The 25,816-nt window shown below is 40.4% G+C and overlaps 1 protein-coding gene across 1 annotated transcript; it reads right to left on the minus strand.

The window, feature by feature from the left end:
- Positions 1-1,912: 1,912 nt before the first annotated feature.
- Positions 1,913-25,466, minus strand: TXLNG (taxilin gamma). The gene is made up of 10 exons (XM_064474863.1): positions 25,274-25,466; positions 16,239-16,551; positions 15,457-15,548; positions 12,005-12,175; positions 11,108-11,302; positions 9,617-9,736; positions 8,497-8,571; positions 6,252-6,344; positions 5,626-5,721; positions 1,913-4,588 (listed from the first exon to the last, which is right to left on the minus strand). Exons 1-10 carry the CDS (start codon positions 25,409-25,411, stop codon positions 4,268-4,270), a joined length of 1,614 nt encoding a protein of 537 aa, XP_064330933.1. The 5' UTR covers positions 25,412-25,466; the 3' UTR covers positions 1,913-4,267.
- Positions 25,467-25,816: the final 350 nt, after the last annotated feature.

Consider the following 25,816-nt stretch of genomic DNA (forward strand, 5'->3'; position numbering starts at 1 on the left):
TATCTTTTCCAAGGACATCAAATCCACTTGCCAGTCTGCCAGGGAGATGAAACCCTAGCAGCAGCAGACTGAAGGGCTCCGAATGCAGCTGGTGAAAGGGGTTCTCAGATACCCTTAACTCTCTTCTTGTCAAGTACGGCCTCAAATGTACTCATACATGTACGTTAGCAGAAGAGGCAACACCTAGCAAAAATGTAAAAATCCCTCTGCTGTTAACTGTGATGCATCACCAAATTTATGTCTAGCAAAAGCTTACAAATCTGACCCGTTTCTGTAAGGAGTTCAGGAAGACTGGGGAGATCCATGGAGCTACTGACAGGAGGTGGGACCTCTGTACCAATCTGCTCCCTAAGAAAGGATGGAAGTAGTGGAGATGCTTGTACAGGGGCAGAGGCCACACCTTTTGTGGTGACAAGTCTCAGCTGTGAGGGAATACTTTGAAGGAGCAAACAAGTGCAGCAGGGACAGCAAATGAGACCAGGCAACGCACTCGGATTCCCAAAATACTTGGCAGAGCTCTAGAAAAGGCTCAGGGTAGGACCCACATTGCTCAGCCTTAATAAAATGGGTACCCTCAAAAAAGTGAATTAATGTTATCTTCAAAAAGTCAAAGCACATCATAGTACACTGTTGTAAAAAAGTTGTATGTTCTACCTAGAGAAAAGTATGGATAAAGGAAAACTGAACTCAAAACCAGTTCTCAAAACTAGGGAAGCTGCCGAATGTTAGGGAATATGCCCAAAAAGGCACAACACAACGCTTAGCATTATTTGGAATCTGGGAGAGAATAGTACATTAATAACAAGTGACCTCACATTTGTATGACAGAATAGGGAAGCACTTCATGAACCAGACAACCTAATTTTACACAGAAACCCCCGCATTTTTCACACTGCACTCGACTGCGCTACGGTAGAGCCTTTCGGAGACAGAAGCACAAGGAGAATTCAGAGCAGGCAGCCGCAGCTTCAGCCAGAGCCCCTGCTCTCCGTGGCCTGACATGCCAGCCACCTTATGACACCCCGAAGTAATGCCCCCAAACTGGGCGAGCGCACCAGGGCCAGCACCTCACTTACCGTGCTCTGTCTGTGGCCTGTAACCTGCACGTCATCAGCATGAGCCTGTAACAGCACCCTTCTCAGGGCAACTCACTTGAACAATATGCTTGAACGCAAATTCCACATCTTTTAATTTCCATTCTTGAGTTTTCAAATACAATGAGCTCAGTAGATCCAGTTAGGAGACATGAACACGATGTTAAAGAAAAACTCAGAGTCCAATATATTAAGCATACTTATTTACTTAATCTATACAGAATCGAGTAGATAAAATTTCAGATTCACATTAGTGAAAAATCTCTACAAAATGTTTTTGAAAAGCAAAACAAAGACTGCCTGTTCATTTATCATTTTTCCTCATGAAAGCAGACATGGGTTGTAAAAATAAAGCAGTGTGTTTAGCACAAACTAGATTTCTGCATCACTTTTTTCACAGTTATTTCCATCTACAGTCCAAAGAGGTAGATTTTCTGCAACACCTGAGAATTGAACTGTAATGTAACCAGGTGTAACGAAAGGAAGGACAAAACATTAGATACAGCCATAACTTACTCGTGTATGTATACACATATTTGGGTCTTGCATCACATGTAATTTAGCTTTTTGCAGCTTAATCATGGTGAAACTGTCAATCGGGCCCCAGAGTTTTGACAATTAGATATACTTATTTCAGGCTACATCAGTTTACAGCCCAGGTTTAAAACAGTTTATGGTAGCAGGAGAAAGGCATTAATACAAATTTACTTAAAAACCCTACTGGAGCCAGTTTGGCTGCAGACTGGCAGTGCAAGAGCCTGCTGTATGGCAGATCAGTTCGAGTGCTGAGCTTACCCCTCGTATAAATTTGTTCTGGGTTTTGGTTTTTTTTACACTTTTTTTTAAACAACACTCTTTAAGCAATGCATGAAACTGTATCGACTGGTTTCAGGAAGCAAAGTCCAGCTCACCTTGGCCAGAAACATTGATATGATACAGGTATGTTAAGGGCAGGAAGAAGATACCCCCTTTTGAAAGCCTTTCACTTGGGGCATTCCGCTTCATTTACATCTTTAGTCAGTAACAAATATATTTGTATTGCTGTTCTATACATCTGTCATGTCTCTAAAAGCCCTTGAAAATATTCTTGCAGCAGGGTCCAAAAATTCTCTCTTGCCTCTATATAGAACAAGCACTATAGAAAGAATTGTTAAATATACAAATGTCCAAATAATACACTGTAAAAATAGAAAACTGCATGTCCTACCTTGCCAAGGGTATGATGCATCAGATACAAAGTTTTTCACTTTTCCTCAGGAAAATTACTTCATGCTTAGTGTCAGCTGAAAACCAGTTCTCGCAACAACTATTTTTTAACCAGTTTGATTCTAGAAAGCAAGTCATTTGAAAAGCACCTCTGAAATACTTCTTTCCAGTATTTTTTATGCCATATGGTTAGCATGATTAACATTTCAAAGCTCTGCGTCTAACTTGACTGACTGCTCGTTGCTACCTTCTTTCCATTCCTGCGTTGTGCTTGGACCACAAACGCAAAAACTGCACAAATCTAGGAGAAAGACGGCCAGCTTCCCATTTGCTCCACCATTTACGAAATGTCAGTTTTGCACAGTTCCTCTCAGTGGTATGAGCTAAAACACATTTGTCAGGCCTTACATAGCCTTACTCTTTCAGAGACAGCTACATTATTTCAATGTACATTACTACAGAAAAGGATCAGGAGCTCAGTGCAGCCTGAACATTCAAGTAATTTAGCCGCTAAACTGTCGAGGGCAATGAGGGCGGGAAGCTCACAGAGATGTGCTTGATTCAGAAATCCCCTCCCATGTAAGTGCAAAGAACTTTAAGTACCAGAAAAGGCTACACATGTTCATATTTCTTAAAACGACAGCAACTGAAACTAGAAAGTAAATACACGGGAACTAAAGCTAAGGGTAGCTTGTAGTTATTTCACACGTCCTCTTGTCAAAAAATAAACATTGGTCCTAGTTTCTCTCAGGAGAAGTCGTCAAAACATGGGTATCAAATTTTCTAGGAAAAACCTAGATGGTTTAAGATTAACAAGGGAGCTTTGCTTGTGGTATGTTAGCGTAAGAATTTGAAGTACCATTTCTACCAGATCACCTAACTGGGAAGGCACTCTGCCAACTGGTACAGCTTCGAGGTTGAGTGTGCAAGAAATTCCACATTGTACTTCAGGAAAAGTATTTGAACCTACATGTTCAGTTATCACCGATACACACTTAACTAACGCCCAAATACATTGCATACAAGGCTATTAGAGAAAGTCTACATGCCACAGACTCGCGTCTTCCACACCCACAGCAGTGTCTATTTTCCAGCCCTTCAGACAATCCCAATACTTGTCTAGACAGCAATGGGCTCCTCCAGTCAGGATAACCATGTGATGGACACACCGCAGCTAAGAAGGAAGAACGTGACCAACACCTGTGCAATAGGCTACACGACCGCAAAATTCCACTCGGTAACGCTGCTGTACATTTTCTCACACGTTTATATTTAACATGCTCACAGGCAGGGCAAATAGTCCAAACTAACCTTTACAACACAACCCTGAGAAGTCTGCAAAAAGTTGTACACCCTGTTTCACCAGCTGCAAATTAATGTATTTCAAAGCTGTTTTTTCATACCACAAAGTACATAAAACCCTTTAAACGTATCTTTTACTATATTCTGGACCTTTACTTTTCCATTCATATATAGGAAAACATACTAGAGGGGAAAGCTGACATTTTTTACTGGCCATTAGACATCTTTATGTAGATAAATTTACTGGAAAAATGAGTAATCTTTAGTATACTCAGTGGCAAATCAATGGACAAAACCAGAATGCTGTACTTAAAACCGAGAGTGACGTGCTGCCACTATTTTCCCCGGAACGATGTCATATCTGTACATGGTCTTTCATGACAGTGATTTGTGTCGTGGGGAGGGAATGCACATGCATCCTTTTATGGAAAAATATCTTCTTTTAAAAAATGAGGCAGATGTGCAACACAGTTGTGGAAAATTTATAGTTTAAGCTATTTAAAGCTGCTATGCAGCTTCCTGTACCACATAAGTCCAGTAGTTCTAAGAAAATACAGATATGGTAGAAAAAGTAAGAAAATTTTCACCACAAAACCAAATAGTTACCACCAACAGAGAAAGTTATACACAAAATATATCTCTCAATACAGTGTTTACACTTCATTTTAGTCTACAGATTCAGTGCCAGGAACAGGACTTGCTGAGCCAGTCTTTTCGGAAGTATTTGCCGCACGTGATTGCCCATCGGGTTGGATTCCTGGTTCCGTGTCAGTGGGAGTTCCCAGCTCCTCGTGGGAATTGAGCGTGCAGGACTGCAACACCTGCACAGCTAGATCCACATCTGCTTCTCTGAGAGAAACCTGCTCCTTAAGGACTTCCACCTTCTCATTCAGCTCATTCCTTTCCGTCTGAAGGGCCCTGCATAGCTTCTCCAAACGCTCCAGTTTTATTTGAAAGCCCTTGTATTCTTTATCTCTTACTGTTTTCTGAAGGACAAAAGAGAATAAAATCAGTTGGATCACAGAGCTTTTTTTTTTTTTTGAACTAGTGACAAGAATCACCACTATTTAATCCTGCATAGTAAGTCTTAATTAATCTAGTAGCTGAAATTCCAGCTGCATTAGAGCAAGTTTGCTCAGCATACTTGACCACTACACTTCAGATGGCTTGTCTAAGCTGGAGTGGCAACAGCCACCTTCAGAAACAAGGAATGAGAACTACAAAAGTCTAACTGTAAGCGAGGGCTGGGTATCAGTGAGGATCCTGGTAAGAAGGCCCACAAAGCAGTCATTATAATCCAAATAATGGCAACTATAGGGAGCAGAAGGACACACAAGTGAGAAATCTACAATCCAGCAGCAGAATCCAGGTCAGAAGGTACCCTAATCATGGCTCTCCTAGCTAGGTCCTTAAAAGAGCAGAGAAAGATAAGCAGTGCTATAGCAGAACCTATATGACCTAGCATGGTTTAGCAAGGTCATACCTGATAGACTTGAACTGGACATTTGACAGCATAGGTAGAACTGCCCGCCTACGGCCTGTGTGAAAGCTATTTTAGCGCTTCTCTTGCTGGACTACAATTAAGTAATGGCTCCATATGACCTCAAAAGCAGCAGCAATGCAGGGAAGTAACAGATCCCTTACACATAGGTTATTTCCCTCATGTCAGTCTTGCATATTTAAAACAGATTTCTATTGCAGCACTGATTGAACTTTGCTCAGCATATTAAATACAATCAATTCATTCAGCTTGTATGATTTCATACACATTATCCCACCAATTAAACAGTAAGCAAGGAAAGATGAGGCTGAATTTTTGTGTCACGAGTCTAGATTTACATAGCACATTTTCAGTTTCCATGTCTGAAGAGAACAGTACCATTCACACAACAGAAAACATAAGGCAGACAATCCAAGAACCAGCTACTGTGTATTATTTTCAGTTCTCTAAAACTGAAAAACTGTATGAAGTTCTCTAGGATACACTCTAGTTTAGCCATACTGCTGCTTAAAAGGTAATTACCTCTTCGGCCATTTGCAGAAGTGCCTTGTTGTTGTTCTCCCATTTTGTACGCCACACTATCGTTTCCTTTTCTAGTTTCTTAATTTTCTTTGTCATCTATAAAAGATAAATAAAAGACTTAATTTTGTGGCTTACATTGCAACATAAGTGGGTTTACATGAGTAATTCAACTTCTTAGTGTTACTTTCCAAGTCCAGATTGAACAAGTTACTTCAGAGAAGTCCTTCTGCACAAAACCAACCCCACAAATACAGACTCTGCATTCAAAGAAAACAAGATTGATTCTTAAAAGAAACAGGCTAGCAACCTTCAAATACAGCTAATAAAAAAGCTCCAGGAAAATAAGTTTTAAAACATAAGCACAGCCAAAAGGACTGAGTAGTGCCGTATGCCTTTGATAAAACATTGAAATTGGGATTTAGATATGATGCATGTCAAAACCAGAAAAAGTTACAGCTCTTTCCATAATATGACAAATTCTTATGCCCTATCTTACCATCCAAATTAAATGTCAAAATACTCCATATATTTTCAGAAGGCAAACTGTTATAAAATCTAAAATGCATCCCACTACGAGCATGCGTTTTTATATTGCTTTTTATGAACCTAAGGAATCCTCTAAGTACCTTCTCCATTTCTTGCCTGAAGGTTGTAAAGAGTTCGTTACTTTTTGCCATGGTTGTCTGGAATTCTTCAAACTTATCCATGTAAAGAGAAAGCTGTTGGGAAAGAGGCAGGAACATTCATCTGAACAGCTGTGTACCTTAATATTTTTGTATTTGTATAAGGGAAAATGGAACTCCATGCCAGATGAACTTTTTTATCTCATTTATACTATCCTATGATTTCCATTTGACGAGCATGTAGCACTTGTCTGAAACCATGCTATTCAAATTATGTACGTTTATAGAACAGTAATATATTCTGAAGAAAAAAGGATATTATGTTTAATAAAGATGTTGGAAGACATCACAGTTCATCACTATCTCATTTTCCCTTCCCCACTGAAAAAAAAAGTCTGTGGACTTTAATATGAAGGAAATTTAGCACATGATTAGTGCAATTAAACTTCAGAAAGAACAACCTTTCCACCTTAACCAGCCAAAGCTAACAACCAAGGCTGGGACAAAATTAAACATGATTGCTTCAGGAAATCAAAATACACATTCAGAACCTATGAGATCTGTCCAGTGAGCGCAAATCATGGAAAGTGAATATTGACAAGGAATTCATTTCATAGTGAAAAGACATCACATTTTAACAAGTGAAGGACATTGGCAAAAAATTTTCTTGCCCTTCATCACAAGGTCAGTCATCAAGAAGGAACTGCATAATGTTAACTAACAGTTTTTCACACACACAAAAAAATTGGGTTATGCTTATTAAAAGAACTTATGCTACCAGTATTGTGATTTGATGTTCTGAGAATACATGACCATTTACTAGTGAATTCGTATCCTATCTGAAGAGTAATCAGTTCTCTCCATTCTTACATTGCAAGCTGCAGGACAATACAACTCAGAGCACAGAAATTTTGTACTTTCCTCTAATAGTAGAGGAAATTTCCGAACAGGAATTAGCCTACCTTGTCAAGAGTAGATCATGACTCTCTGCCATTATTAAGACTGAACTTTCTCATCTTATTCTACAAAAAGAATCTGTTTGCCCCAGGAAGCCACAAACTATATCCATTGTTACAATAAAAAGCATAACAATAAGGCAGTGGGATTTTAAATAAAGGGTAACCAGCTTCCAGCTTGCAAAAAAACCCACCAAAGACTAAGTGCAGCAAAAAACTATTTGGGAGAATCTGAATATTAATAAGTCCAAGTCACTGGACACCCCAGGAGGATGTGTGTATGCAATTACATTTAGCTACACACATACACACACTAACTGTTAGAAAGCCTGGAAAAGGATCAGGTACAGTAAGCGTAAAAAAAGAGCATGAAACAGAGCTTGCAAGGAGATTTAATACAAAACCTCACAAAAGTGAAGCAAGAAGAGGCATACAACAAAAGGGATAGCTAGTGCTTCTCAGATGCTATGACATTAGCTGAACCTACCATGTCCCTTTGCCTTACGTGCTGAGCTCACGTGTGGCCAATGACTGCAAGTGATCCAGAACTGCAGCACAAAATCTGGAGACCATCTCTCCACTCTCAAGAGAGGATTTCGCTGTAGCATTTACAGCAAGAAAACATTTTGAAGAGTGATTTTTTTTTTGTGGACAGAGACACTCAGTTTTAGGTTACTAAACCTGAATAACTACATGGATAAGCGTGAAATTTGTTTGCTCCCAATCCTCCACAGCAGGACAGGATGGAAATAGCAAGGAACAAATTCTAAAACCTACATGGGTAAAAATCCCCACCCAACTCTTTGTAGTTACAAGGGTCTCTGTGGTCCTGGACGGCTATCAAAAAAAGCTAAAAATACCTTTGGAAGAGAGAAAAACAGTTTCAGAGAAGCCAAGGAATGGTAAAGAAGTACCCACAATAAATAGATTCTTAAGCTTTTGTATAGTCATTGTAATATTAATGCTATTAATTTAACAGGATACCAACTCCAGCAATTCCATGTTTAGCACCTTCCCATACAAGTACTCTCCAGATGTACTAAACAGTAAGTAAAAAATGTCAAGTCTTTACTAATTGTACTTCACACTTCACTACTGAGGAGTTACCTACTGTAAATTAAAGACTTAATTAAAAAATACCAAGTACTTCTCACAAGTAGTATATTGCATCTATTGAATAACAACATGTAGGGTTTTTTCATATGTTGTGTTATGTTCACTACAATCACAAATCTCTTGGTATTTTTCCTCAGAACAACTGTTATTGAAAAACACTCCATTAAAAAAAATACCTGCTGCTTCAGCTGAGCTTCCTGTTGCTTCATCTGTTCACATTTGTGTCTCGACTCAGTAGCTTCTTTTAGCAGCTAAAAAAAGGCAAAACGCCACATGATTAAGTACTCCTAAGAATGGTTTAAAGAACTTGATCTACAATTAAAAATGAACAGAGGTTAACATCACCTAAGGGCCACCCAACTATGTGTGCTCACATGGGTCTTTCATTAGTATACTATACCTTCAGATATAATTTAAAGCATGTGCTGGCATGCAGAAATTATTTTTATTGAGTCATTTTTCTAACTGGTCACATGAGTCAATGTTTCTATTTCTGTAGCAAGTTTGAACTGCTAAGTTTATATGAGTAGTTGATTAATGAACAGTATGTAATTTAACTGTTTTGTAACCTCTCTAATTTATTTTCCACCTCCATTTCTCTAGTTACTAATATTACACTTACAGGCTAGTTCAATTTTGCTTCAACTTGACACCATTTTGTAGAGCCATCTTTGAAGAAATGTTCATCAGTTTACGATTCCAAAATTATGTTTTGGTAACATAGAACAATCCAACACTGGATGATTGTTAAGATTATACAGGAAAAGCAAGGCTTTTGCCTAGAAGTTAAACACATGAGGAGCATAAAAAAATCTTCACCTAAGTATTTTTTAATTGGAAGCTAGCTTCTTGGAAGTCTGCGGGTAAATTGCCAATTAATCAACATACAAATAAACCACCAGGCGTAGTTCTGGCGACAGATATTTCAGAAGAGCATACGCTTTATTCTGTATTTGTTATTTTTCTACAGCACAAAACCAGAAGTTACAACTACAAGACAGTAAGAAAGTACTTTTGATGTTTCAGCTCAAGACATTTCCCAGTCTAAGAAAAGTCTAACTGATATCCAGCACATTCACTGAGCGAACACAAACAGTAACATTACTTGCCTGTGAAGACAGACATTAATATTGTAGGCATCATACACACATACGCAACACTTAAATCTCCATCTTGATGTTGAAATCCATCCTAACTTGCAAAGGAGTTCCCTCAGTTTGCTATATTTGCTTTAAATCATGAAAAATCTGGTTTGGTGGGTTTCATTATTTTTCTTAACACACAGAATTCACTTACAAACTCCCGTTCTCGCTGATGTTTTTCCTCTGCTTCTTTAATAAGTTGCGTAGTTTGCTGAAGTTTGGCATCCACAAGTTGCTGCTGCAGTTCTTTATGTTTGAACACTTTATCAATATGCTAAAGGAAGAAAGAAAATTGTATTAGTCCAATACAAACAGTGCACTTGTCAATTAGGGTAAGTGTATGCGTACGGGGAGACGCATATCGCTTAGGAGTTTCATGCAAAAATGTTTTACATGCTTTTTTCTCCTGTTATTGCCATACATTACAGCTACACATTTTTTGTCTTTCACAGAAGCCACATGTATGTTATTAAATTGGTACAATACTGTCAGCCAGTTCACACCAGGCATTTCAAAAATCCTGAAACAACTAGCCTACATCCTTTCTTCTAATGCTGGAGTATCTACCTCTAACCCTAATTGTGCTGTTACATCTAAAAGCTCTAGTCCTCATAATTGAAAAAAGCTCAAAATGAGCAATGTTTGCAACAATAGTTTATTTGGCTGATGAAATTCCACAAATCACTGAATGTTGCAGTCTTACTTCCATCTGTAAAGCAGCACAAAAGGCAGCATCCTACCTTTTCTCTTCCCCAAATTATCTCATGGTAGATACAAGTATTCCATGAGTGCAAAAGGTGGGGAACTAAAGCCTACAGAGAGCTTTCCAACTGATCCAGATTTTTTAAAAAAAGGAACAAATGCAGTTGAGAAATTATATTCCAAACCTCCTATGCCAACTAAAAACTAATCTTAGCTGTAGAACTCCTTGCAACTTAGTTCTGTCTTTGACAAGGACAATTGGCTGTTTTCCATTACTGTAGCTTAGACTGGCTAGCTCACACACTGGTGCCAATTAAAGCTAGCTCCATTGGCCCTCAAATACAGTCATTTCCATGACACCACTCCAAATATATTCTTAAAGCATGATAGCTGATTTTGATTCTATGCCAACAAGAAGACCTACATACACGAAGGAGCTTGCCAAAACCCCCAACCTTAATGAACCAAAACAAATAAGATTGATAATAACTCTTATACCCCCTCCCCTTATAATGTGAAATTATGATTTAAAAGAACTTCAAATATTTATACATATTTATGTTGGAAATAACCTTTGGAAGCTATTTAGTCCACTCAAATCTGGGTCAACTTCAAAGTCTGATCACACCTTGCCCCGTTGAGTTCTGAATACCTCTAAAGACAGAGATTCCACAATCCCTAGACAACTTATTTCTATTCAACTGCTTTCACTGTGAAAGATTTTTTTCCATGCATCTTGAATTTAGATATGCAAAACCAGACAGGAAAGGCAGATAGTAGGCCAAACAGCTACTGAATTTTTCCCAGCAGTGAAGTAAAAAATAATTTAAAATATATACACAATGGCTGTAAAGTATTTGTGGTTTTTCTCCCCTTCAAGTAGTTATATGATCCTTACAGTCAAGGAACTAACAGAATCCCATTAGAAGCATAATGTAAGCACCTCTTCTCGCAACGCATACTGCTCAATGAGTTTCTTCAGTTTTTCCCCCAGTTCAATGTTCTCCTGACGGAGCTTGGCATTGTGGATACCATGCTGTTCCAGTTGAGCCTGAATTTCATTCAGCGTAATCTGGAAGTGTGCAGTTGCTTCTTTCCGTCTTTCTTCTTCTTCGCGTGCTTGCTGCATGCTTTCTTCCTTTTATGAGATAACATTAACATGTTCAAGCCAAACCCTGCACCTTTTTCATATTTTGAGTCAAAACAATGGCAATAATTCTCTTCTGAAGAGTTTCAAGTTCAGAGTGCCAGACTTAGTATAAGCCACAATCATATGCTATGTTGACTGCCTGTATGACGCTCATGAAACTAAATCTAGAAATTTCAAAACTTGTACAGCATCTTGTCCTTACCACTACCAACATTACTCAGACACCGGTGTTATAAGATGCTACATGAATACCTTTACAAGTGTAAGAATTACCCAAGTGTTCAAAACAGCATTGATACTATAATGAAATTTCCTACAAGCATCACAGACAAGATTCTCTTTGCTGTCTTCTATTTCATTCCCATCCATTATATTCTAACAGGATTAAGCCCTTTTTTATAGCAGCAGCATGAAATGGCAGGGTATTTCACTTGTGCTGGTTTTTCCAGCAGTCATCAGCGCTGCTCCCAGAAACAAAGTACTATGATCTATGAACCAGTCTGAGGGGGTGTAAAAAAAAATAGCGAGTTGAACTATCCCCATATTCTTTACCTTAAAATCAAGTACACTTGCGCCACATGCCACTCGTCTTCTGCAGGTAGAGGTAATGGGCAAAGTGGTAAGTAAAAAGCAGCGATCAAAAAGTAAGATCGGCACCACTGGCACAGTAATTTACATAAATAAACTAACCTTCAAAGTCTTGTTATGACGCTGAAGCTCCCGACAGAGAGATTCCAGTTTGCTACGTGCCAAAATGGCCTTGCTATGCTCACTCTGCAAGTGAACTTTCTCCTTCACAACTTGCGCTTGCTTCTTCTGCAGTATCTTCATCTGCTTTTGAACATTCCGGCTCTCCTCCAACTAACATTAGAGAGTATATTTATTAAATAAACACAGGCAAAACTATCTTTATGCATCTAGATGAGCAGACTGAACAAATTTTCAAACATTTCGGATGAAAGCAAGGAAGTAAAATTTCATTAAGACCCCCCAAGTTGATCTTAAAGACAAACTCCCATCATCCTACCGACAGTTCTAAACGTGTAAGGACAGAAGACAAAAAAATATACAAATTCCAACTTAACAGACATTTGCCTTTGAGGAACAGGGACCATGGACATGTTGACCATGGGCTATCTGCTTACATTCAGCTACAGGGGTAGAACTAGCCCTGAAGAAGGAGAATGTGGCAGATACAATTAAAAGCCAGCTAAGACTGGCTTTTCAACAAGTCACAACTTTTTCCACTCTTATCTGTAAGGTACACACAGCTGTTTACCCAACAGGACTTGTTCTTAATATCAGAAAGAAAAAGCCACTGAACTGCATACAGAGTTCTTCCTTGTCAGCAGGAGCTCCTACCAAAGGAAGCAGTAATAGATACAAGTTTGTAAAAAGCTAAGGTATTTCAGGAAGGAACAGATAAAACCACCAGCCCTGACAAATCAAATACTATTAAAGCTGCACAGCCCAGGCTTTGATGACTGAAGAGATCTATAGTCTCAACCATTTGAAACAGAGCTTTTATTCTATTTCCTTTAGGTTTAGATGGTCGATGACAGTGTTAAACTTTGTATACTGTGCTGACTTCAAAATCTATTCTATGAATACCCAGTGAATGCAAGTTTCTTGCATTATCTAGTTGAGCGTAAGTTGCATCACATGTGATTTTTGGGCTCCCCAAGAAACCATGTTATTTAGTCTCATCTATTGTAAAGAAGGGAACAATGTTAAGTGTAACACTGCTCCTTATTAGTGCCTCAGCCTTGGGACACCACAGGAAAAGGCGGCCGGCAACGAGGAACATCACCATGACAGAAGAATACAGTGCTGGTGTTCTGAAAAAGCTCAAAATAACGCTGAAGCACAGAAGAATGAATAAAGTTAAGGACCTCCATGACAACAGTACATTAAATATATATTTAATCTAGTTTAGAGAAAAGGAATGTTATGGAAATGTTTTGATATCCAAACATAAAAAGCCCTTTTCTTGGGTGGCCAGAAGAAAAAAAACACTTCAAGTGGCTGTGCTGTTTGCATACCTTCAGGCCTGTAAAAGTACGCCATTGAGAGACATATCACCAAGGATGCAAACCTTCCTGCATCACAAATCGATCTCCTGATAGATTCCAAATTAGGAAAAAAAAATTGTGGAAGATCTTTTGCCAGGAGGGAGGCATTCCTACCTTTATTGTACAGTCCTTTTCATGAGACACCACTGAAAAACCTGACAGTGAGCTTTAAAGATGATGAATCTTTAAAAAAAGAAAAAAAGCATTGTAGGTGCACTGTCATAAACAGTTTAAACCTCTGCTGGCATTAAAGCTGACACCTATGCCAGTGGCTCACCACCACTACCATGAAGAAAAGAATGCATCTTAAAAGGAACACCACCAGATCCAACCTAAACTTTAAGGGGAACAGAGTATCTCTAAGACTCATTCAGCTAAAACAGATATTGTTACACCCGGACAGCTCCCACCCAACTTCCCCAGTGGTTCTGAGCACCATGGGGAAAGCAACTGGTTTTCTAGGATGGGGACTCTCTATGGCCTGTGAATGCCTACTCTGCCTATGGCCTATGGACCCTCTCCTGGGAGGGGAAAAAACATAATGTGAACATGTCTCTACTGATTGCCAAGCTTCTTGAAGGAAACGACAACAATCCCTAATTGTTTCGAGATCTTTCCTTCATTGAGAAAACTCAAAGTGAAGATGGTGCCATCTGTTTTCTTACTGCAGAAGTGAGGAATTCGTGCCAACCTAGCTCCTCATGTAGGCCATCATCATCATCACTGATTTGTCATGGGAGCTGTTCCCTCAAATAGAAAAGGCATCACATGCACAAGCAATTGCTCATAAGAACTAATTTACTGCATTTTTCTCTCACAATATGAAAGCTAGTTTTTAGGCGGGCTCCCCGTCCTGAGGTGCACTCTGGAAGTATTACTGTTTCTCATTTAAACTGGAAATGACTTCTTAAAGAAGCTGCTGGTTTTTGAGGAAATTCACTCACGTGAACAAGAGTGTGCATGTGACAGAGCAAGGAAAACGAAGCAAAAACGTAACAGACCTCCAAGAAGGACTCAGGATTTCCTAAACAGAACTAACCTATGTCTATTCTTAAGTAATTAGTATTGCCTCTCTGAGTAAAAAGACTACCTGCTAGCTCATCCTCAAAGCTCTGGAGACATTAACCTCAAAGAAAAAATAAATTTATTTCACAAGAGTTATGCCATGTTGCACAGAAACATTTTCATCTATAATCCACTTAACATCTACAGAAGGCAAATCTTATGCTTTTTTCAAGCTATTAAATTATCTCTTTAGTTTTGCATTCATTTTATATCTACAAATATGGTGGGAAAATATATAAACACAGTATTTCCAGTCTTTCCATTCTTGCCTGTCCCTGTCTCAAGATGAACAAGCAAAGCATTTTTGTCTCCAGGCACATTCTGAAAAGTGAACTTATGAGCCTATTTTCCCCTCCCAATTTTGCCATTGACTAATTCAGAAAATAAGTTATCCTTTCTCCTACTTGGGGTTGGAATACACTTTATGATCAATTACTGCTAACATTTTGCCTTTTTGGTTTGTTACTGAAGAAACGTATACTTTTCTATCCATTCCTTTGTGTGATCAGAAAGCACCAAGCAAAATTAAACCTAGATCTTTCCAACTTCCCCTACCCCCTAAAAATCACCAAAGAGCTAAGCATAACTGAACTTTTTTCCCCAAATCTTGTTATCACAGTATGTTCTTTCCCTTTATTCTAAAGGGTATAGATTATAAAATGCTAGCACAAAAGCATTCTCAACAGACAAAACCCAAGGAGATAATTAGTCCCAAAAGAAACTATTAGCTTTTCTGTTAATCCTAGTGTTATGCTTCAGCACCAAGTTATCAAAAAATTATCATAACCTATTTTCCTTTGGATTTAGGCAGTCATGTAGAAGTGAAGTGACTACATGCAAGTTTGGCTGAAGCAATACTTATTATAAGCCAGAGTGGTTTTTTTTTCCCTCCTACCAACACTGTGAAACATTCAAAATTGTTAACTGTCCTGTATTAGAAGCTCCTGCATTCCACAGTTAATATTAACACATGAATAACTCCTGTTATCTTTACAAATTACTTACCAGATCAGCGTACTTCTTGCACAAAGCTGCCAGTTTTTCCTCTGGAGTAGAAAGTGTGTTCAAGGCTTGCATTAATAATAGCACTTCTTTTCCTACGAATTGGATGAAAGGCAACAATATTGAGACAAAACATACCAGAAAAGCAGTCTGTCTTTAAAAGTAAAATATAGAACCATGAGAAATTAGTGAGTTAAGTTGTTCTCTGGTTTAATAACTGCATAATTCAAACAGATGACAAACAGGAAGTCATCACAGTAAGAATAAATTTGTCTTACCTATGTGCCATTACACAACTTGGAGAGCAAAAGTTACTTACATCTTGAAACCACAAAAATATTTCATAATTTATAATAGCAGAGATAAAAAGAAAAATCTGAAAGAGTGAAATTTAGAAGGTTAAGTTTTGCTAATAAAGGATATTCACACAAGCGTTTTTAATAAGCCTTTGGAATTTAAATATCAGCAGTGCTTTGGTAGCATTGAACACCACAATCCCAAATTTAGAAGTTAATCCAACAACCGGAAAGTTAAAAAAGCTGATTAGTGATTACCACATTATTATTAAAGTTCCTGTAAAATAGCGTTACCAGTGGAAGGATTCTTACATATGCATTAAGAACTGTCTTTTCCTAAGCAGAAGTACACATTTTCTCAGAATACCCTGTTAAAGATGACAAGTTTTGGCTACAAAGTAAACTTGAGACAAAGACAGAGAAAATGCATAGCTATTTTATGAAAAATATTAAAGCTGTTTAAAAATCAAAATGCTAAAGAGAACATACCCAAAGTCTTCTCTTTGTGTTTTTCATTCTCTGGATCTTGTTGGCCATCAGGTGGATCAGTACGGGCTTCTTCTCTCCCAGGAGTCTCCTCACGAGACTCTCGAGAGCAGCACATGGACCCCAGGTGCTTTCTGTTCTTTGTGATATACTCTGCTTCTTCCAGTGCGCCTGTGTTTTCCAGGCCGTAACAGTTGGACTGCACACACTGCAATGCTGTATCAGACAATTCGTTGCACTTGCTGTTCACCAGCTGATCCTGGTTATTCATTCCCATCTCCTGAAATCCAGCTTCTTCCATTGCACCACCAGCCAACTTCAGAAGGGAAAGGAAGAAATGGAAGTAAACAGTCAAGCAACCACACTTAAGATGAAGACTTACACCTTTCTTTTGCACGGACAAATAAGAGTCGAATTCCACCATTCAATTGATACTTACTGTTGTTAAGACAGGTATATAAATAATGAATGAGACTAGAGAGTGATGAAGAAAACAGCTCACAACAGCTCAAAATATTAATTACTGTATTACGAAACAACTTTGATACCTTGTTACTGCAAAAATATTTCTACTCTAGAAATTAAACGTTCACATGGAAATCTGTTCTTAAAGCTCCAAAACTAATTGGCTATCATCCCAGGTGTTAAAGCACACAATCTTAAATGGAAACATCCCTCCCTCATAGATCTTAAAAATGTATCTTACAAATCAACACTAAGTATACTAAATTTAACTAGCTTTTTATGTACTGTTATTTGAAAAACAAGGTACAGAAATTGAGACAGGAGGACACCTTTACTAGAAACAACTCGTATTACATATTAGTTTCAGAAAATGGCAAGATATCAGTTTTAAAATAACTCACATACTGCAAAAAAGTAGTAAAAATTAACCTGCTAGGAAGTCTAAAGAAATCCATAGAAATATATTGTTGTCATGGTTTAGCCCCAGTAGGTTCGATAACATATGTAGGGTAAGAGTTGAAACTACTTCAATTGGAATGACAGATATGATTGTCAGCTCATGACTGGAGAAAATCTGCTGCTATAACAAGAGTGATAAACAGGAACACAGCCATTTTTCAAGTGTTGTTAAAATTCACATCTATGGAATAACAAAAACAATGAGTATTAACTGGCTTCAGATTTGGAATCCTACTACCTGTGGTTTTTAACAATCCATTATTTCCTCTCAATTAAACAGAACTGTCTTGAAAGGTTCCTTAAACTCCAAAATGTTTAATCATTTAGCCAAGAAGTTAAACATCACCAGTTGTTTTAACACTGCAGTGATATGTCCATATTTTGGAGGAGAACACCTGATGATACTGCTCTATAGCGTATTAAGCAGCTATCAGAGTCCCCCTTCAACTGCCAGAGCAACATTCTCAATTTTCAGACACTTATAAGGCTGAGGAGAACTGCAAAGGTGTACGGTTGGGCTTTTTTTGTTTTGTTAAAATACAGAGGCTGGGACTCAGGACAATACTTGGAGGTGATTGGGTCCATGTGCAATGCAATATGGATACAGAGTTAAAGTGTGACAAGCAGAGCTGAACTCACTTTATTGATCATCTTACTTTGGCATTCTCATGGATTTGTTTTCAATGGAAGTAACTTCCCTTAAAAAGTCACAAGGCATTATAAAAACTGGCCTTGTTTATATGCAGTTATGCTGTTTGAGCACAAGATAATTTCAGATTATCTTATATTTTAATATTAAAAATGCACTAATTCTTAAAGCCAGGAGTTTGCACTGGGTTTTATATTCGGCACAGATGGACTATTTTCCTCTTCAAAAGGAATTAGCCAACATCAAAGGAACACAGCCAACACTAATAACATATTGTGAGATATTTTGCAACTCCCAAATTGTTCATCGTGCTTGGAAGAATTATTTTAAAATCATTAAACAAATATGCATTAACGTTGTAAAAAAAATAACAGCTCAGTAGTTCTCTATATTTAAAGCAAGTCCCTTTAGACCTTCTCAAGGCAGATTTGTTCTTGAGAAGATGGAATTCATACAATACCTTTAAAAAAGACAATAAGCTTTTTAACTGCAAATAATCTGTATAGGCATTAAGGAGCAACTTTTGATGTATCAAGGAAGATTCACTTTGCACTGTTCTTAACAAGCATGGAAATGATGCACCTGCTTTATGGACAAATATAAACACACTGCAGTTTTATTCTCCAATCACATCAGACAACGTACTTGACAGATGCCTGTAACAGTAATGCAGTAATTGAATTGCTGTAACAAATAACCAACCCCAACATTTAACAGTTGACTTTAGAGCTGTAGAATACACATTTTTTTCCTTAGATCATCTTAAACTATGGGGTTTCTGTTGGCATGTGAAAGGCTTACCCTTCCCAGTTTAGGGTCAGCTAAACACATAGATATTCTTCAGAAAGGACAAGATACATAAAAACAGCAGAGCTCACTTAGCCTTTTTGTAGATACTAATGGTTGAAACCATGGCACAGACCTTCTCCAAAAACCACAATCATACAGAAGCTGACGATACTGTGTCACATTACATTGACAAGACAGGACAGATCAGTTATCTGAACACAATTTAATACCCAAGTAGAACTGCAGTACCAACACAACAGCTGAAACTTGCAGTTTTTCCATCACACCGAACGTGACCTTCCTATTCAGACACTTGTGCCTGAGAAGCCTGGCAAAACATAGGGAAAGTCTGGTCTAAACTCAAAGTTTCTGATTTGGCATGGTATTTACAGACTTTCTGAAATCCATAAACGGACTCAGAGTTTTCTTTTTGAGAGCAGAGCACAAAATTGTAACTCCAACAAGCAGCTGAGAAGGCCTGGCTGGCAGCAGTTACACATTGAACAGCAGCAGTGCCCAGACAGCTCTCTTATCATTTCATTCCCCTTTTTCATCTGTGTCTTGTGCTAGCAAGAACATTTGTGCAACTTGTTCTGACAGAGTTTATAGCCAGATCAGTACCACAACCCAGTTCACTGAACAGCAATAGGCAATCTTACCAACCAGAGCGCTAGCATGATGGCTGGAAAGAAGCCAAAGCATGAGAGTCACTAAAAAGGTCACAGCCAGAGCACAAGGAACTAAACAAAGAATACCTTATCCTCACCACAGGTACATAGTTAACACTGACTACTCAGGTACAGGAACACCATCAGCAAGACAACATTCATGAGAAGCACTGCTTCAGGTTTAGATGGCCCAGAAATGTTCACTGGTTTTCATCTGAAAAAATTCTGCTGTTTCTAGGGGGACATACACGTGACCAGTAAGTTGCGAAATGCCCACCTCTACTAGCAAGCCATCATAGTAGCCTAACCGCCTGTCAATTCAGAGCTGGCAATTAACATGCATATTCCAAAGCATCTGGAAGTTTGATAGAGCGAACACCACCACCTCATTAATTGAGCAGAGCTTTTTGTAATAGTCAAATTAGGTGTCAGTCCAATTCTTTATAATATTAATTTCTCAACTCTCAGTATTCTCTATCCTTCGGCAAAAAACCCACAAGGATTTTCAGAACTTCAGACTCATTCTCTGAAGTCTAACATTAAAGAACGTAGAAATAACCTATCAGAACACCAAACTGAAAAAAGGGTTGTACACAAAATGGCCTTGTACATCTCAAATATATTTGAAAATGATAGCAATTGTAAAAAAACTAGAGAACTTGTTCACCCTCTTCTGGTTTTCCAGTTAACATGGAACAAATCCAAGCTTACTGAGAAGCAAGCACGCCCCCGCAAAACCAAAGCTCAGTGTGGCAAGAGACAGTTTTTGTAATAATATCCAATTTTCTTAGCTTAAATACTACTATTAAAGATTGTTGACCATGGGCTAGAATATTGTGTTTAAAGAAGTGGTTCCATCAGCAGCTAGAACAAGCTGATAAACAAAAAATAACTAAAACACCCCTAGTTAAACCTATCAAGTTTAGTCCGTAAATTCTAGCAAAACTGACAGTAGTGGCACAACATACTAGAATTCTAATGCATTTACCCCAGATTAGAAAAACTTTTGTTTTCCATTTTAAACAGAGGCATCTGCTATTGCCTGACAGGGGCCAAACACTTAATAGCTAGATGATTTCCCAATTACAACTAACAAAGAATTCTCTACATTAGCTGTCACTTGAGATATTAAATACACAACCAGGAGTCTAAACAGCGTTCCTACACTCAATTTATTCTTAAAACACTTTAACTACAGATAGTTTCAGATCTGATCTGTATCAAGCTTCAAGAGTTGAGTATAGCAAGAATAAACGTCACACTGAGGATGTTACGTACTAAACCATATTAGTATCACTGGAATTGCCCCCCTTACTGAGACAATGGTCAGAACAATCCCAACTATTACCTCTATCTTTTCAAATGCGTGCTCATCATTGAGCGAACTTCTCAATTTAACATTCCAGCCAGAACAGAGCACTTCCAACAGCACATTGTATGATAGTGCTGATTCAGTACTGACTGAATAGAAACAAAACAAAACCACACCCACCAGAGACCTTCTACTGAAATCACCACTACCTTTTCTAGGTGCTACCATGCTCTCTCAGCTTCCAGCTGGCTTCCAACCTCAAGCTTCTAACCAGCTTTAACAATAGGTGGCTTATAAGATGACGGATGAGAATTAGATTGTCACATACTGAAAATCTTTCTAGGTGAAAGACAGTACGTTGCAGAGTTAACGTGCCACTTCATAAAATCTCAAAGTTATTTATAAAAATTCAAAACCCTACCATTTAAAAAAAAATAAGACACTTGCCACCTACCTAATCTGTGAAACCACCTATTAGAAGATATTGACGTTTCTGAATAAGCGTATCATCTTTAAGCTATTTAGGATAGAGTTACAGGCCGAACAACTTGAGGATGCCTGTAGGAAAGAGTTACTGGTCACATTGCTCCTGCTCACCCCAAAGTTTTCATTCAGTCTTCTGCTCTGTTCTCTCAACTTGTACCTTGATCAAAAAAAAACAGGTACACATCAGGAAAGCTCTCCCTTACTGCATACCTAAAAGATGAGAGTACAAGATCAGTATCCTCTTTATGAAACTGGCTATGAACACAAGAGCCTAAGCCAGCTTTACTTCCAACAGCACTACTTCAGTAACACACACTGCACATAAGGACAAAACAGACACCTAGGCAGAACTTATCCTACCATGCCAAATGTATCACGAACAGACTTTTTGTTCTTGTACCTACAAAAGTCTGTAACATGCAGTGCTACCTAAAATACACTGTGCTTATTATTGGTACTATGTAGACTGACATACCCATATTTTATACTCCTGCGCATATACACACTCAATCTTTCCCTAAAACACTCTGTACCTCTTATTAAAAGAAACCATAATTAGTGGCTACACCAACATCCTTTTTCTCCTACCTGTTAGCAAATTACCCCAAAAAAACCTAAGCACTAGCATTAATCTGTCAAAACATCTCCTACACTACCCACAGTAGCAGTTGGCCTGTACTGTGAAAAGACTCTTCCAACCTTAAGCCTTTGGAATTGCCAATACTTTCAAAAAAGTATCCTGAAAGCTTTAGAACAAACATATGCACATAAAGATTTTCACAACTGTAAGACAACCTAAATACACAAGCAAATATGTAGTAATTTGCTCAGCATCAGGCTCCAGAAAAAAACATTCAATAACATCATTCAGCTGACTACGTTTTCAAAATTTTCACACGTGCAACTGGAAACAAAAGCCTTATACCCCTTATCCTGACCAATTACATAAGAAATGTTCTGGCAAAAAGTGTGTCATATTTCTCATAAATGCTTATAGTTTATACCAAGTTGTAGGCTTCCTGCATCCCAGCAATTTACTTTTACCTGCTAACACAGGAAAACTTACTTTGAAAGTATGTGTAGTATACTTCTTTCCTCAGAACAGATACACAAGAATTATTCATTTAACATAACTGGATTGTGCTGAAAAATCACTCCTAGTAGTAATTTTATTCATGACTTCTCCATAAAAACCTAACATTTTGGGATGTCACAAAATCTGGGTTTGAATTTTATAGCAGTGTTGTGGTTTAACCCTAGCTAGCAACTAGGCCCCACAGAGCTGCTCGCTCACTGCCGCCGGTGGCATCAGAAGAGGAAAAGTGAGTAAACTCGTGGGTTGAGATAATGACAGTTTAGCAAGTAAAGCAAAAGCCACACACACAGGCAGAGCAAAACAAGGTATTCTTTCACTGTCTCCCATCAAGAGGCAGGTGCTCAGCCACCTCCAGGAAAGCAGGGCTCCATCACACATAAAGGTTACTTGGGAAGACAAACACCATCACTCCAAATGTCCCCCCCTTCCTTCTTCTTCCCCCACCTTCATACGCTGAGCATGACACAATATGGTGCGGGATATCCCTTTGGTCAGTTGGGGTCATCTGTCCCAGCCGTGTCCCCTCCCAGCTCCTTGTGCACCCCCAGCCCACTCGCTGGTGGGGTGGGGTGAGGGGCAGGAAAGGCCTTGGCTCTGTGTAAGCACTACGCAGCAGTAACGAAAACATCCCTGTGTTATCAACAGTTTTCAGCACAAATCAAAACACAGCCCCGTACTAGCTCCTGTGAAGAAAATTAACTCTAACCCAGCCAGAACCAGCACAAGCAGGTACACCTTCATCCACCGGTCTAGACACAATAATTCAGGTGCTTGTGACTACAAGACTAGCTTAATGTTATTTCTCTATGCAGCGCTCACTGACCTAAATGATCATGCAGTCTAATTATACCTTTCTGAAAACGTGATGCCTCTGAGGTGGCTTCCACACTGAACTAAGATCTTAGTTGTGAGATCAGAAAGTCATTTCAAACCGACATTTCACCCTGTTCTCTCATTACACTGAAAGTTATGCACTCATTTATCTATTTCCAGAATACTAGACTGAGGCACCTGCAGTACTGTTAATCAGTTTCACAGCATTGCAAGGTTAGAAGTACAAACAGAACAGCAGCACAATTAAGAAATATCTACTTTGGAAATATGTATTTTATCTCTATAAAACTCAATACAGAATCAACATTAATAGAATTCCACTATTAATACTGCTGCCTTTACAGTCAAGATACAGTTCAGACACATTCTCACATGAACCCAGCTTACAGGCCTTACTTTTTTCTGTTACCCTTTCCATGCTTCTTGTTCTTTCAGTGGCCTCACAACACAGAAAACATTCCTGCTTTTAAAAGAAGTAACTTTTTTTAATTTACCTCAAACAATCTCAGAGAAAAAAGAGGTTGGGTTTGTATCATTTTTCTTCTCTGTGCTCTGAAAAAAGACCCCATCCTTATTTAAGCTTAAAACATTAAAAAACACTTCCTGTAAGTCTAGCAAATATTTCACTGGAAGAACCCAAAGCTTAAGTGGAAACTTTCAGTGCATTCACATGTAGGGCAAAGTGCTGGACACTTCACCTGCTCTTTTTTAATGCAAGCATCTGACACAGGTGCTAATTCAGAAAACATTTAATATAGCTTGAATCACTTCCGCCCATGAGGTTTCACTTCCTCTTTACTATAAACCTAATAGTTTTCTAGTCATCCAGAGTACATTTCTGGAAAAACCAGGGTAGACAAGTTCTGAATTCCCAATGCAAACAGGTCACAAGGAACCTAAAAATAAAGAAGCTCCTGTGTACCAAGGCAGGGGGAGGGAAACCTGCAAGAGATTGCGGTAGGATTTCTCATTCACAAAAAAGAGACTAGTAGTAAAATTCACTTAATATTCCCTGTCACATTTCACCTTTGTTAAAAATTAAATTCTATTTGATTGTGGGTATACTAAATCATACAGAAATGCTGTTTTATTTGTTTTTCTTTTTTTTTTAAACATCATCATCTGCTTTCAGTGGGCACTAAAGTTACTTACAAGCCACTTCCTAGTAAAAAAATTCAGAAAAACACAAAGCAGAAGTGGTTTTTTCATTGAGGCAAACTACCTCCATCGCCTCCTAAATCTCTCTGCAGAGGCCAAAATAAACAATCACCACCTCAATTGCTATTTTTGGGATGTTATGTTTTATACGGCAGAAAAAGTCACCGCAAAAAAGCCACTTGAATTTACTGTGAGGACAGAGGCGGCAGGTGAGATTGCCGAGGCAGGTCTGTCACGCCAAGCGCCGGTATTAAATACGGCAGCTGAATTACAGCACATGTGAAGCCATTGCTGTCCGGTACCCCAGCACACGTTTTTTAGGCTTTCCAAACGACACGGATACAAAACCAGTAGTTACTGGGAAGTCATCGGGGACACCGGTGCTTTCGGTCGCGTTTGGGCAGAGAAAGAGAGAAAGAAGCAGGCCTTTTTCACCTATTCCGGAGGGTGAGGAGACACCACCGCCTCGCCGGCAGGCTCCGGCCCGGCCCGCCCCCCCACACCGCTCCCGACTCGCACCTCAGCCACGCCGCTCGCACCGGCGGAGGCTCCGGGGGCGCCCGACACCGCCGGGCCGCGGCCCCTCCACCAGCGGGGGAAGGCGGGGCCCCCGGGACGGCCGGCAAAGGCCCCCCGCCAAGACTCCGGCCGGCGCAACAGCCCCCCCCAACACACACACCGGGCCCCGCCACGTGCCGCCGCCGCCCCCAACGGCCCGCCGCGCGCGCGAGGCAAGGACCGCCCCTCCCCCACCGCCCTCTCCGCCGGAGGAGGGAGGGGTGTGTGTGGAAAGGGAGCCTCCCCCGGTCCCCGCGGGGCCACCGCGGCTCCCCGGGAGGGACGCCGAGACACCACCCCGAACCGCCCCCCCCCCAACGCACACCGGCGGCTGCAGCGACGGGACGCCGGTCCCTGGAGAAGCGGAGCGGAGACCGGCCTGCCCCGGCGCCGGCTGCCGAAGGCGGGGGAGGCGGTGGCGGCGGCGGAGTGGGGGGAGGCACTGCCTGCCCCAGCCCCGAGCGCCCGGCCACGGAGCGCGGAGGCCGCGTGGGGACGGGGGAAAGCGGGGAACGAGGCACCACAAACCGGTGGGGCGGGGAGGGGAAGAGGAGCAGCCCTCACCTCCTGGCCGCCGCTCGGGGCCGGGGCCGCCACCGCAGCCTCCCCCTCGCCCTCGCCGCCCTGGCTGTGGCGCCGACTCCGTCCCGCTGCCGCCGCGCTGCCTCCTCCGCGCGCTGCCTCCGCTCCGCGCGTCGCCATGATGTGACGGCAGCATCCAAACAAGCTGCCCGACCCAGGGACACCGGAACCTCTCCCCGACGGCCCGCCCCTTTCTCCCGACGACAGCCAATCGCTGCCCAGCCCTCTGCCCCACGTGGGGGTTTTGCACCGCCCACCGCTCACCCCGGGGGCGGCCGGGGGAGTCACGCGTGGGCCCCGCGGGGGGCGGGACCACGCTTCCCGGCCTGCACCGCCCCCCGCGCTCCACCCTCAGCCCGGCCTGCCGCCGGCCTCGCCGGGAAGTGCGGTCCCGCCGGCTGGGGCCGGAGGAGGCGCCGCCCGCTCCTCGCCGGGGGCTTTATTTCGCCTCCCTCCGCGCTGTTATTGCGTTCGTCATCGCTTTGAAGGCGCGGCGCGGCCGTGACGGCGGGCTGAGCGCGGCGG

Source organism: Phalacrocorax carbo, chromosome 1 (genome assembly GCF_963921805.1).
Source record: "Phalacrocorax carbo chromosome 1, bPhaCar2.1, whole genome shotgun sequence".
NCBI lineage: Eukaryota > Metazoa > Chordata > Aves > Suliformes > Phalacrocoracidae > Phalacrocorax > Phalacrocorax carbo.

Coding starts and splice junctions, on each gene's coding strand:
- TXLNG (XM_064474863.1), bottom strand. CDS start 25,411: ATGGCGACGCGCGGAGCGGAGGCAGCGCGCGGAGGAGGCAGCGCGGCG. Junction 9,737..11,107: donor AGTATGCGTTGCGAGAAGAG/GTGCTTACATTA, acceptor TTCTTCCTTTAG/CATATTGATAAAGTGTTCAA. Junction 4,589..5,625: donor TTCTGCAAATGGCCGAAGAG/GTAATTACCTTT, acceptor TTTGTCCTTCAG/AAAACAGTAAGAGATAAAGA.